General features: G+C 40.8%; 1 protein-coding gene across 1 annotated transcript in view; it reads left to right on the forward strand.

Annotated features, from left to right (window-relative positions):
• Positions 1-14453, forward strand: part of plxdc1 (plexin domain containing 1) — a 90834-nt gene that overhangs the window by 18545 nt on the left and 57836 nt on the right. The window contains 1 exon segment of the mRNA XM_029629645.2: positions 7616-7776. Coding sequence (XP_029485505.2) covers positions 7616-7776 — 161 coding nt within the window.

Genomic DNA, 14453 nt, shown 5'->3' on the forward strand with positions numbered 1-14453 from the left:
AGAAGGCAGATGCTAAATCATCAAATGGCTTTCGACCTGTGGCCCTCACACCGCCTTCAGGCCAAATGCATGGAAAGGGGTGTGTCCTTTCACCGTTGTTGTTCTCCATCTACACTAATGAGATGAAGATCCAAGGAAACAATGTGAGCCTTTTCAAGTACACGGATGACATGGCTCTGTTTTTAAAAACATATATATTTTTTAGATGCTACGTCAGATGGGGACAGCTATTTTAAACAGACCAACAACCTTCAAGAATGGTGCTGGTCAAGTGGAAAAGACAAAGGAGCTAATCAAAAAAAAGAAGAAAGAAAGCCAACGCCTGTTTTTAAATCGGGATATTGAAGGGGTTTGGGATCCGCCAGGATGTTCTGGAGAGGGTGTACAGCAGCTTGGTGGAGAGCATCCTCACGTTCAATATGACAGTCTTGTATGGTGAGGAGCAAAATCAAACTCACCAGAATAGCAAACACAGCCAGCAAAGTGATTGGTTGACCACAGGCAACATTTCAGCAGTCTGTTCCACAAAGCAACCAAAGAAGAAGGCAACGGCTAACATTTGTTCCTTGTGCCCCTCTACACCCTCCGTTCGAGAGGCTTCCCTCTGGCCGGTGCTTGAGGATGCGTTCAAACATGAATTCGTTCCTTGTGCTGTTGTATCAGTATACATACTTATCTATCCAGTGCAGTTGGGAAAGCGGTCGCTTGGGAGTGAATGTGTCAATGCCCTCTGTTTAGTGTATGCAACACGATGGACTGACTGGTTTAAATGTGTATGATGTGTGAATGTATGTGATCCTTTTCATGGAAGGTGATGCTAAAGAAAAATGTCCATCCTGGATGGGCAATAACATTTTATTCTGTTCTTTATTCAGTACTTTGTTGAAGCACCTATGGCAGCGATTACGGCGTTATATCTTCTTGGTGTATGACACTACAAGCTTGTGTGTAAAGCTGTCTTCAAGGCAAATGGTGGCTAGTTTGAAGAATATAAAATATTTTTGAATTTGTTTAACACTTTCTGGTTACTACATGATTCCATATGTGTTATTTCATAGTTTGATGTCTTCACTGTTATTATTATACATTGTAGAAAATAGTAAAAAATAAAAACCCTTGAATGAGGTGTCCAAACTTTTGACTGGTACTGTAGAAGAGCTCACCAACATCCAAGACTAGCGATACATTAATTCAGCAAACAACCCAGCTGATGATCTGACTAGAGAAAAGATTTGATCAGAGCTCTCTAAACCAAGCACATGGCAACGTGGCCCTCCTCTTCTACCCCAGTCTCCAGAGCAACGGCCCAAAGACTCTACTCCTGAGCCATCAGAAGATCAATCAGAGGTCAAGAAATCCTTCTTCTGTGGTACAGTGACGTTCAAACCTTGTGCTCAAGATGTAAGCATACACAAATCCTATCAAGAGCTCCTAGATGCTGCTGCTCAAGTACAACACATGATCAACCACTTAACCGCAAGTCCCTCTGCAGCAGACTACCTTGATGCAGAGCTAGATCTACTCAGAGAAGCCCAGCTAGACCGTTGTAGTGAAGACTTGGCATGCCTACAAGCCCAGGAATCGCTCTCATCCACTAGCTATATACTCGGCTAGGATCTGCAGCACCTCGGGACTAATTCGGGTGCGAGGGATTCTACGTCACAGTGACAGGATGGATGTATCCAGGTACTATTGTCCTAGACCCCTGCCATCCTGTCACAAAGCTAATCATCCAGAACTACGATGACAAACGGAACCATCCTGGGACCTCCCAGCATCCCGTCTCCACCTATACAAGCCAGCCTTCTGTTCCACAGGGATGGATCGCTTCAGACCCTACAACATTAAGCTTGACAGTAAAACAGAAAAGAGATGTGCCATAATGTTCAAATGCTTGACTACTCGGTCTGTGCACATGAACTCCATTGACACTGATTCCTTTCTTGTGAAAGTATTAAAATGAACACTTTTAAGTGCTATCCTCTGGGGACGGAATGGACATCGTGCTGTATGTTTCTACCCAAATAAATTGAAATGGATTTCAATTAAATCCTATATCTCGCTCTCTCTTACTCCTCCCAAATTTGTTTCCCTGTTTTCAGTTATTTTGCCTGGTGTAATCTTTCTTTGTCTTGGTAGCCTGGTGGAACAGGCCTGCTTTTGCTCACATTAACATTTCAATGTGAGCGCAGCAGTCAGTCTGCTTGACCAGGCTAGTCTTTTGTTACATCCGTTGACGCAAAAATGGTCTCAATAAATATAGTTGTCGGCTATGCACATTCTGCACTCAGGAATGGCTGTGTTAGCCAACCTCCCTCGACAAATTATTTTGTTTAAACTTTACATTCCAACGCCATAAATACGGACTATATTTAGTTATACTACCTCACATCATATGGTTCTGTAGAACGAGGGAGAGACAGTTGGTTTTTCAAAATAATCCGTTTCATTCCTACACCATAAGTGGGGGCTATATACAACCTAACATTATAGTTTTTGTATACCTTTAAGGAGAGAGTGAGAGAGAGAGGGGGGGGGGAACACTCGTTCTGCCTCCCTGGTTTGGAATCACTCCTGCTATTTCCTCCCTGGTGAGGGCATAGCGTCACTAGAAAGAGAGATCCAACCAAACCAGCCAAGCTTCTCATGTATCCCCCTTACCCTCTTCACCCTCTGTGTATTTTGTAATAATATATCACTACCTTGACTCAAGCTTATAACGTCCATGTCATAGTTTAATAACCCAGCTCAACTAAGAATGTAGTTTCTGAAGTCCCCAAAGAACTACCACTATATTGTTTGTCTAATGTGTTGGGCTTTCTGTTTTTAACTGCGATCAACTCATCTATCTCCTCCCTCTCCATATGACAGTCTGTTTCTATAACCATTTCTACTGACCAAGTTACTTGGTAAATGTGGTTTTGCTGTAGTAAAATGTCCACAACACAGTAAATCACGATGGAGCCGTTAAACAGGACATCAATTCCTCAAGCAAAGCAATGGCCAGAGTGAACATGAAAACGTAACCCTCTGATGTGTTGACCAGATGACATAACACACACATACATGCGCATGCACATACTCAAACACAAAAACACACACACACCCACGCACACACCCACGCACACACAGGAATTTGACAAATTCCAAATATGTTAGATGCAGGTATTAAGTGTTTTGTCATTCTTCTGACTGTGTGAACTTGAAATATGAAAAGACCATCAAACAACTCGCCAGAAAACATTCGAAACACTAAGCTCTCCGTAAAGCATTGCACATCAAATGTTAACTCTGATTATTTCCCCATTGAGTAACTTGACTCAAAAACCAACTCAGTTAAAACAGTTGTTCAAGGTTAAATTAGTGAAACACATCAATCCTGGTCTTAATTTCCACTTTTAGGTGCAAGAGTGATATGTTTTTCATTCTTAATTTCCTACTTTTAACCCCTCCCCCTGAAACAGAACTGATAGGTGGACTCAGAGATGCTGTGATGTCACGATACCCCTCAAGGGCGTTTTTTAAAATATTTTTCTTTCCTGTAATTACTCTTAATTTGAGAAAAATAAAATCATCAAAATAGATATTTTGTACACGAAGAAAATCAATTAGGGGTCCACATCTAAATATTGCTCCTAGTGTTGCTCAAAGCTCAGAACACTAGTCTTATCGAACAGAAGATGCGTTTCAATATAAACATCTCCACATGGCCTGTCTTCCCTATAGACCTAGGCCTACATTCAAATGCAATAAAAATGCAAGCAATACAGTTCTGAAAATGCAATACGTTTTTGTTTTGTCGCTGATGCTACGTATCAGTGTGATACATTGTTCATATTTCCCCCTTTCAAGGCTATAACATTACAATTGTATCGCTAATAGGCTGTGTTTGTAGATCGACCTGAGGTGAATGAGCCTACAGCAGCCGGGGTAATTTTTGCTTGTTTTTGTAGTTCTTCAAATAGCATTTTAAAAGTTTTGTAATTGTATAGAAATGCAGTAAATCAGCTTCAACTTTCAACCTCCCCCCCTTTCGGACCTCACACAAACTAAAATCCATTTTACGGCCTTTCTACAGTTATAATATAATTGGCCAAACAGCCAATGTTGGACCGAAGATGTTAACTTTGGTAACTTCCTGGGCACGGTTTCCCGGTAGCGATGAAACTTAAGCTTACCAGAGTTTTAATAATGCATCTTTCTACAACTGCCGAAGGTTTCACATGCGTTTCCCAAAACACCGTGTATTGAGAACGTTCAAGTGCGTCGTTGGAGCATGTGTCAATAGGATCGAAAGAAAAGCAGTGCTGCTCTCATATCAGCTTTCGCCATTCAAATCTTACCCTACCATTAGAATTATTCCACAATACTGATGACGGATCAGCTCCTAGAGCAGTTGTATTCAAAGTCATGTTTGAAATATATAGGCCTTTGTAGCCTATACTGTATACTGTTATCTTTTAATCCAGTCATCGCAGTTTTCCTTTGAAATATTTTTTTTTAGCCTTTGCTTGTTTGAAACAATTACAGACATTGGCAAATTTGTCTTTGTAGTCAACTTTGTTCTGAAGTTATTGGCGGTCACAGAGAGCCAGAATCAAGACGTTTATGTTTAGTGGAGATCTTCTGTGTATAAACTGATGCGGAAGAGCAAAGAAGCATCTTAGCACTTAGCAGTCGGTAAATAATGCGAGTTTTCAAAGTGCAACTTTCGTAACAATGGTTTTAGGAAACAGCTCAGAGATAGATACCAATGATTTAGCAGTCTGGTCTGCTTAGTTCATTGACTGTAATGTAACTAGAAGAGATGAGGGATGTCTCGCTTCCTCTTCCGTCTCTGACTGGAGTGTGAATTAGCCATCGAGGAGGTAGAGTGTGGCGATTGTGTCTGCTTCGGGTCTAAACTGCAGCGACTTTCTATTGCATGTAGTAGAGCTAGCAAAGCCATTTTCAGTTTGAATATTGTTGCTATATCCATACAGTAATCCATACAAAAATGTGCTATTTGTGGCCTCACCATAACATTTTGGAATGTAAAATCAAATCGTTCAACTGAAATTGATACCAGGTGGTAGGTAGGTTTGTTGAACGAACTCACCTTTGGTAGAGATGACACACTCAACATAAACGCTCCCAGTTTTCAAGCATTTTTCAAATGGAAAAGGGGGCAGACAGGGCGAAAAGAGGCACTACAGTTACCCTTTTAAGTGATTTGAATGTCTGTACTATGGATTAAATGTCCTGGCATTGTCAGAACACTATTTGTTTCTACAGACTAATTGTTTTTCCTTAATTATACTTTGGCTCAATTACAGCACATTTACGAAACTATTGACCACTTACAAAAGTACTTTTTTTTCAACCTGAAAGTTTCATTCAGCCTGAAAGTTTTGCTCATAATGTGGCAGGGGATAACTTTTTCCACATGTGGCGTGATGCTAAAGCCAGAGAGTGCTAACCCAGTTGATTATTTGGGTCTACAACCTAGAAAATCCCAAGATATTAAGTCACATTAACTTGCTGTAATGCGTATGTCAATGGTCACTGTCTTCTTCCCGCCAATTGCATATGATTCATATGCTGATTTGCTGTGGAATCAAATTCGGTTACAAGGCTCATCATAAAGCAAACACACACGGAAGTGTTACTGTCTGTCCAGATGTGTCGTGTTGAGTTGTCTCTGCAAAGGTGTCCTTGTGGTCTCCCAGAGATAGTTTTGAGTTATTGATTTAATTGTGAATGTTAAAAACTTCCATCCATGTTTCTGTTCATTGCCTGTATTCCGTATGAGGCGCACATAGTTGTGACTTATGGTTTGATGAGTATCTTCCCCACCTAATGCATCACAACTCCATCAATCTTTTTCACACGTCTGTGTTAAGCAGTCAGCCTCAAAGGCAATACCTCCACAACCCACAGACCAATCCAAGTCACTGGTGAAACACTAGGTGCCAAATAAGGCAGTAAGATTTAAGGTTCACCTATGGGTCATAGGACATCGGGTGATGTTCAGAAGGCATTGCTTTACAAGTATAACTGATGTGATGTGTCACCCCCATGCGGGTCACGGGCACATGCCACCTCAGATTTGTTCCGTTTAAAAATTCTAAATAAAATACTAGCCACCTAGCAGTTTTATGAAGTTGGCTTTAGCTAGCCCAGACAGGTTCCCAATGTCCCAACCTCATAACTAGCTACCAAGAAGCCATTTCAGGCTATCAATGAAGTTAAGAGGTAGGCTTACAGTGCCTTTGGAAAGAATTCAGACCCCTTTACTTTTCCCCACATTTTGTTATGTTACAGCCTTATTCTAAAATGAATTCAATAAAACAATTTCCTCAGCAATCTACACACAATACCCCGTAATGACAAAGCGAAAACAGGCTTTTATAAATTTTTGAAAATGTATTAAAAACAAACATATCTTATTCAAACAAGTATTCAGAACCTTTGCTATGAGACTCGAAATTGAGCTCCGGTGCATCCTGTTTCCTTTGATCATCCTTTCTACAACACACCTGTCTACGGTATATAAGGTTCCACAGTTGACAGTGCAGGCCAGAGCAAAAACCAAGCCATTAGGTCGAAGGGTCTGGGGAAGGGTACAAAAACATTTCTGCAGCATTAAAGGTCCCCAAGAACACAGTGGCCTCCATCATTCTTAAATGGAAGAAGTTTGGGACCACCAAGACTCTTCCTAGAGCTGGCCGCCCGAACAAACTGAGCAGTCGGGGGAGAAGGGCCTTTGCTTAGGGAGGTCACCATGAACCCGATGGTCACTTTGACAGAGCTCCAGAGTTCCTTTGTGGAAATGGTTGTCCTTCAGGAAGGTTCTCCCATCTCTGCAGCACTCCACCAATTAGGTAGAGTGGCCAGACGGAAGCAACTCCTCAGTAAAAGGCAAATGACAGCCCCCTTGGAGTTTGCCAAAAGCCCAACCACAATCGACCATCTCTGGAGAGACCAGAAAATAGCTGTGCTGCGACGCTCCCCATCCAACCTGATCTGCAGAGAAAAATGGGAGAAACTCCCCAAATACAGGTGTGCCAAGCTTGTAGCGTCATACCCAAGAAGACTCAAGGCTGTAATCGCTGCCAAAGGTGCTTCAACAAAGTACTGAGTAAAGGGTCTGAATATTTGTGTAAACATTTTGAAAACCCATTACTGCTTTGTCATTATGGGGTATTGTGTGTAGATTGATGAAGGGGGAACAATTGAATACATTTTCGAATAAGGCTACAACCTAACAAAATGTGGAAAAAGTCAAGGTGTCAGAATACTTCCCAAATGCACTGTAAGTAGATCACTGCTTGTTCCGTTGGTCATAAATATGATATTTTCTTTTTTTTTTACAATATGGATTACGGGTTAGGGTACTAGTGGCATAAGAATATACATTTTTGCCTGGGGGGGAGGGGGGGGGTACATTCTCACGTATTTGGTTCCCCCTCAGATTTTTGGGCATGACGCCTCTGAGTATACCTTTTCTGTTTGTTTTTAATCAGTTATGTATTTCTTGTTGTGGTGTTCTCATAGTTTGCATGAGATGTGATATTGCTGTTTCTATCGAATGGCCATGTTATCTTGACTGTTATGTCATCTTTCATGTTTTTAGATGATACGTCACTGCGGATAGATGGGGGCTCGTCTGAGATGGGCAGGATCTACCGAGACCAGCAGCCCTCCCTCAAACATGGTCAGAACCGAGCGGTACGCAACGCACTGGGGGGAGGACTGGACATTGATACCCTGCCCGACAACATGACCCATGTGGTGGTGAGAAATTGAATGAGTTATGTTTAGTATAACTCTTGTAGTGGTAAGGTCTAACTAACAGGCAGCCATCTGTGATGATATCGATAGCAATATTGTTATTTCCCCCTCTGCTCAGCATCTTGTTAGTTGCCATCCTAGCACCCACATCACGTTTGCTCAGGATCAGGCTCATGTGACCGACTGCGTCTCCTGCACACCACATAACACTCTTAGCCCTGTGAGCTAAAGCCTAGGCCCTCTCTGTGACACAGCTGGTAGTAGGTAATTGGCAACATCTTCATTAGTCACCGCTAATAACCACATCTCAATGCATGGCTAAGCACTTTGATAATGGGCAGCAGTGTGTGACCCCAGCAGATGAAGCCAATTGATGGGAACACGTTGGCTGAAGCTATGACCCTTTATCAGGGGTGACTGCTATTGGGATATTAATGACAGGTGTATGGTAATTTGCGAGCGAGCCTTTTTCCCCACAAGGAAAAGCTATTTTAGGCTTTGGGGTTAGGTTTAGAGTTAGAATTAGGGTTTAGGAGTTAAGGTTACGTTTAATTTTAGGGTTAGGGGTTTGAGGTTAGGGAAATAGGATTTTGAATTGGAATACATTTTTGGGTTAATAAAATGTGAGTTTAAATGTGTTTGTTGGATTAGTTGGTGTGGTGGGGACCAGTGTATCATCTTGCTCTTACTACCACATAGGTATAATTTCTGCCAAATAAATTGTGATTAGCTTTTCTCGGCACTACAAATTGACAACAGATCCTGGCCTTGTCCTGTCAACTTAGCGTGTGTGTCCTCTGGTTTCACACAAGACCCTCTAACTAACTTCTCACCGCGGCAGCTCTCGTTGACCAATCTCAATGCAGCTTAGGTGTTTCAGCCCTGGGCAAAGTCTGGGGATCTGCCCTCCTCTCAGACCCGGAGATTCCCCCAGAAACAGTGCCTTGTGTTGGGTCTCGGGGAAGGAGAGAAAGTGGGTCACTCGCTGTATGTGGAGCAGCCAGATCGTCATTGAGAACACTGCATTTAACTGCTCCACTTTCCCAGCCCACACCTAAACCCCAGCACCATTGCTCTCTGTCACCTTGATGCAAGGCACACATTAATAATGTGATCGAGTTCTGAGATCCGTTAAATAGATAGAGAGGCTTACAATGCCAAAGCACTGAGATCATTAGAGTATGTATACAGCTCCCCCACCTGGTGTAAATGAAAATACAATACATGGAAAGGACCTCTGGTGTCACTATGCACAATAGTTAACTCCAACCTCTATTACTAATTAGCATCATAGCTATCATCTTACCATCATAAGGACTACCATCTTCCACAACCATACATATTAAGAATACAATAGAATAGCCTCCTGCTCTAGATTGAATCAAGGGTAATGATTTCATTTTACTACATAGCCATAACACCTTCATTACACATCTATAAGTATTTCATGAACGTGTTATAACAGGTCCTAACCACATTAAAGGTTAATGAAATATATCCATAGCATATCTATAGCGCATTCATAAGATGCTATGCAAAAGCTCACATTTAGGCATCTTAATAGACACATCATTACAACGACAGCGTAGTGTGATCATTATGGCTGTTCTCTAAAATGTGCCATACCAGTGTTAGTGAATATGCCTAAAGGCCAAACCACATTTTGATAATGATGCTGCTATGTAGCCTGTACTAGCCCCATTTCCCGCACCGGCCGGTATAGGCCCGTGACTTAAAGTATGGTCTTTTTCTTCTCAATGAGGTCAATGGTGCATGAAGATCCCCACAGTGTTGAATCCTCAGGGTAAATTTGACAGATCAAAATCGTGTGGTTGAGGGTCAAGGCTCTTTCGCAACTCATTAAACAGCCCTCCTCCACATCCCTATTAGGTTGAGCATACTGGTCTATAACGCACACATAAACGGTCTGTTTATGAATTATATGCAGTCAAAGTAAAGCGTATCTATTTTCCCATTCATTAAGCATTTATAGCTAAGCATTTCATGGTTAATTAACTGTGCAGTTTGCCACTGATCTATAACACCAACATTAAAGGTCTATGTATGATTTCTATGCAGTCAATGTACTGTCAATTCCATTTTTCCATTCAAGTATTTATAAAGCATTTATAAACATGCCTCACTTATCAAAAAGTATACAGACACAACACAATATTAAAGGCCCAGTACAGTCAAAATAAAAACAATTTCCTGTGTTTTTCTATCATATTGTACAACAGCTAGAACTAACATTTTGAAAAAAATCAGTGTTATCAGTGTTAAATCAGTGTTATTTTCTGACAGTTGCTGGTTAAAAATACAATCTACACAGGACCTTCTAATCCGCAGGTTTGCATGCGAGGGAATTTCAGCTTTCCATGGTGACATCACCATACGGTAAATTGGTTAATAGACCAATAACACAGTTCCAAACCACTCCAATAAGAGACTGTTTTTAGTTTTCCCCCTCCCCCCAGATCATTCTCAGACAGTCCTTGCTTGACAAAGTTTTTTGCTAAAAAGCTATTTGTGCCCAGTTAATGGAAATCTATTACTGTAAGGTACTTAATTGTTACCCAGTAATGACTTGATGTTGGTCTAAAAATGGCTGCATTGTGCCTTTAAAGGAAATATGAACATTCTATTTAAATTTTCCAGATGTAGCTAGCACAGACAATAATTGCTGAGGAGAATCCTACTGTTGACATTTGTCAGTTAGACTTTTCTTGAGTAGATTTGACAAAAATTCATATTCAAAGCCTATGTGGTCCTTTGTAGCTCAGTTGGTAGAGCATGGCACTTGTAATGCCAGGGTAATGGACTTGATACCCAGGAACACCCATACGTATGGGTGTATGCATGTATGCATGAATGACTAAGTCGCTTCGGATAAAAGCATATACACTGAGTACTCAAAACATTAAGAACACCTGCTCTTTGCATGACAGACTGTGCAGGTGAAAGCTATGGTCCCTTATTGATGTCACTTGCCACTAAATATTAGGAAGGTGTTCCTAATATTTGGTATGCTCAGTGCATATGAGTCAAACATTTATTATACTGTCAAAATTGACAAATTGTGAATAGTTTAATTTTGGTTATAGTCAGGCTCATCCAAAACCTGAATTTTGTGAGACTTGTGGTAATCAAATTTATTGGTCACATGCATGTGTTTAGCAGATGTTATTGCGGGTGTTGCGAAATGCTTGACTGCATCACAACGTAAATGGAGGTTGGGTTTGTTTCAATCCTGCCCACACGCCCATGGTTGGCAGCACACAAGGAATCATCAATGCAGAGTGCAGTTGCACATGACCCTGTGATAAATGTGGGTTACTTTGGATATCCCTATGGGGCTAGCTAGGGACCATCTGTAAATTACACAATGTACATGGGATAATATGTGACCAACTGCTTCGATTCAGTCTAATGCGGCAAAATAATTTAATTGTGTTTTTCTTTTTACATTAGATAAAAGTAGCGACTCAGAACTACAAAATTTTATATCATACACTGTAGTTGAGGAACAATAGGAAAGTAATTCTGCATTGAAAGTTGAACTTGTAACCCCACTTTTGAGCAAATGGCCCTTGAATGTTTTGGTACACCTACTGGAGAGCTCTTCTTTGTTTACAACTATTGCGCATCGTTCACACCCTCTTAAGTCTTAAACCCACCCATCTCTTTAAGGATTCACATGTGCTAAACAGAGTGAGTAAGGTAGTGTAGTAAAGAACCAAAGATTTCAAGACTGAAAGTAGTAGCCTACAATAAGGAGAAACTCCAGGTAAAAGTACACTAACTAGTCCTTGGCCTATATTCTAATCTGACTTTGGTGCAGGTCATGTTGTTCTTCACATTAACGTCTCTAGTAAACACACACTATCTCAAATAAAATCATTTTTTGTCACATGCAGAGGATGCAGAAGGTGTAAACGGTACAGTGAAATAGTTACTTGTATATTTGCATAGCAGCACTATTAAAAATAGAAAGTGTCCAGATAAAAATATAGCATAAATATTGTATCATTATTAGGTGATGCGTATCCAGACAATAGGGGTGTGCCAAGTAGTCGGACAAACGAGTATCGTAACGGATATGGGCAATTTTCTGGATACAATTATGATCAGAGTATTTTTTTGTAATTATCTATGATCAGAAAAAATATGTTTTTTGGGGTGCCAGCAAGCATGTTTCTTACTTGTGAGAGTTTTTAAATCATACTGTATTGTCTTTGAGTCACTCATATGCGTGGTCTAAATAACTCAACTGGCTAGTTTGTGTGTCTAAAGAGAAGGGCGGGCGTTGAACCTGCTGTTCTGATTGGATAGAGTGAAGCTGTATTTCTCCGTCCACTCGCTTCATAATTTCATCCAAACACTTTTCCTCGCATGTTTTCGATCTGATCATTTAGATTGCTGCTGCTTGTTACTATGGTAAATCGACATGGCGAGGACATTTGTTATCAATGTGCATAATATCTAACAAGTGGGGCAAGGGTTTGGGAAAGATTAAACACTAATGCGCATTCTGACTGAGTGACAGCAAACTTGGCTGCCTGCTGCACATTGAGGACAGATACACATACAAACCCACCCCTCCGCACACTGCTCTTAATCTGCAGCTTTTTTTGCAGTGAGAACATGCAGGGAGGTGTTTTGCCAATATCTATTTAGGCATATTAAAGCACTTGTTTTTTTCCCGATCACGAGTATAATCCGATTCAACAGTCAATTTACGGATACGAATATGGATATGTCGGCGCACCCCTACCAGACACACTTGTCTAAATTGATGGGTCATGTGAAAGAAATGCTATAACCACCCCCCCCAGCCACATCTAGCTAAGTGGATGGGTCACTATTGTCTAGGCGTGTACACATGTTTGTGAAATACAATAGATGGCTGTAATCATCCCCATCCTGGCTAACTTGATGAGTAATCATCTAGCGAAGTGTAGTCTTTTGTTTAGACATGTAACGTTATCTAGCTAGCTAAACAATGAACCATAATCCCAACCCATACTAATAGCAATACAAACTGATTTTCATAGCTAGCCACCATACATGAAATGCTGTAGTATGAATCTACAGCTAAAGTTAACCAACTAGGTTCAATTTTAGCTAGCTAGCTAATATTAGGCTATAACTAACAGTGCAAATGGCTTTCTGAGATACAAATAATATTACTGCATAGATCACACACGTAACGTTTTCTAGCTAGCGAACAGTACGCTTTAATTTGCAATGAAAAAGAAACGTGTAATATTTGAAAATGTAGCTAAACTCTTACCCATATACACAGATGAACGTTTCACAGCAGACTAGAACCCCTTTAACTCTGTTTTGTTTGTACAGCTTGTTTGGCCCGTGTTGTGTCAAGTCGCTCCGGTTCACACTGACCGGGTGCAGAAAGTAGTCCATCACAACTTTTTCCCACTAATCTTTGGCGATAGTGCCTGCTAAATTCAGGACAGGAATGTTAAGAGCAGTCGCAACACTTTTGCAGTAATCCATGGCAAAAGCAAGGATTATCTACACATGCTGAGCAGCTCATGTTATAGACAGAATCATGCTACGTGGCAGACTAATCTGAACTCATCGCTTGGCATGTCCAGTCCATCCATTATCTCAGACAATCATGACTAGCGGGAAGGTTCCTGTCTTTTTCCGTGTCTAAACCAACTAGACTCGTAATTTAACAATTTTATTTGTATTTACAGATGGCATACAAGTTCGTTATTAAGGTACATGAAAGTTTGCATATTACAGAAGGCATTTCTGGCAAAACCAAAACTTATTTTGATAAAAAAAATATAAAAAAATGCCTCTCCTGTGAAGTAGTGACGTGCGACATTAGCATAGCTTCCTGTTACGGGTCATATGTTAAAATTGACATCGCTCCAAACTTCAATGACTTAAACCTAAAACCAACTATAAATTGTAGAAATTCAAATAAAATATTGAAAGCATTTAATGAGAACTAAAAGGATTAAAACAGGAAAATATTGTCATCTACATTGTGTAATTCACTGATGGTTCCTAACTAGCCACGGAGATAGGCAATCCAAAGTCAAACCAACTTTGCAATGGTCGCACACCAGCCGGTTGAAGCTAATTAGTTAAATAATTTGGCTAACTCTTCCCACCATTGAACAAGCACATCAAACCACACATCAAAACCAACTCAGGTCTGAATTCAGTCATTGCTGCAAGCATTTCTAAGAGATTCTCAGGTACTTTTTATACACTGTATAGCCTGTACTAGCCCTTTTCCTCCTCCTCACTTAGGTCAATAGTGCATTAAGATCCCCACAGGGTTGAATCATAAGGGTACATTTTTTTTGTTCTGAAAGTCGCTAGCACAGGCCAAAAGTGTTACCCCAGAACATTGGGTACTACTATCACATATGTGCGGTTATGTGCACCACATTATTGCTCTCTGTCTGCTATGTCCACTGAGCTGTTGTGCCCGCCCTGTAACCTCATTGGATAACGCTGGGCAGGCATCTTGATTGCTGTCACTCAAATGCGAGGGGCTGAAGCTCATTGTCCAGAACTCAAATTGCTAGAGGGCTGGCCCACGTGGGGGGAAATGTAGGGAAAATGGCGCAGCACAGCTTCAAGAAAAGTTACTTTCAAACTAGGGATTTCGTAGTTAATTGAGATGAGACAGTAAT

Source organism: Oncorhynchus nerka, linkage group LG23 (assembly GCF_034236695.1).
Source record: "Oncorhynchus nerka isolate Pitt River linkage group LG23, Oner_Uvic_2.0, whole genome shotgun sequence".
In the NCBI taxonomy this organism is placed as follows: Eukaryota; Metazoa; Chordata; class Actinopteri; order Salmoniformes; family Salmonidae; genus Oncorhynchus; species Oncorhynchus nerka.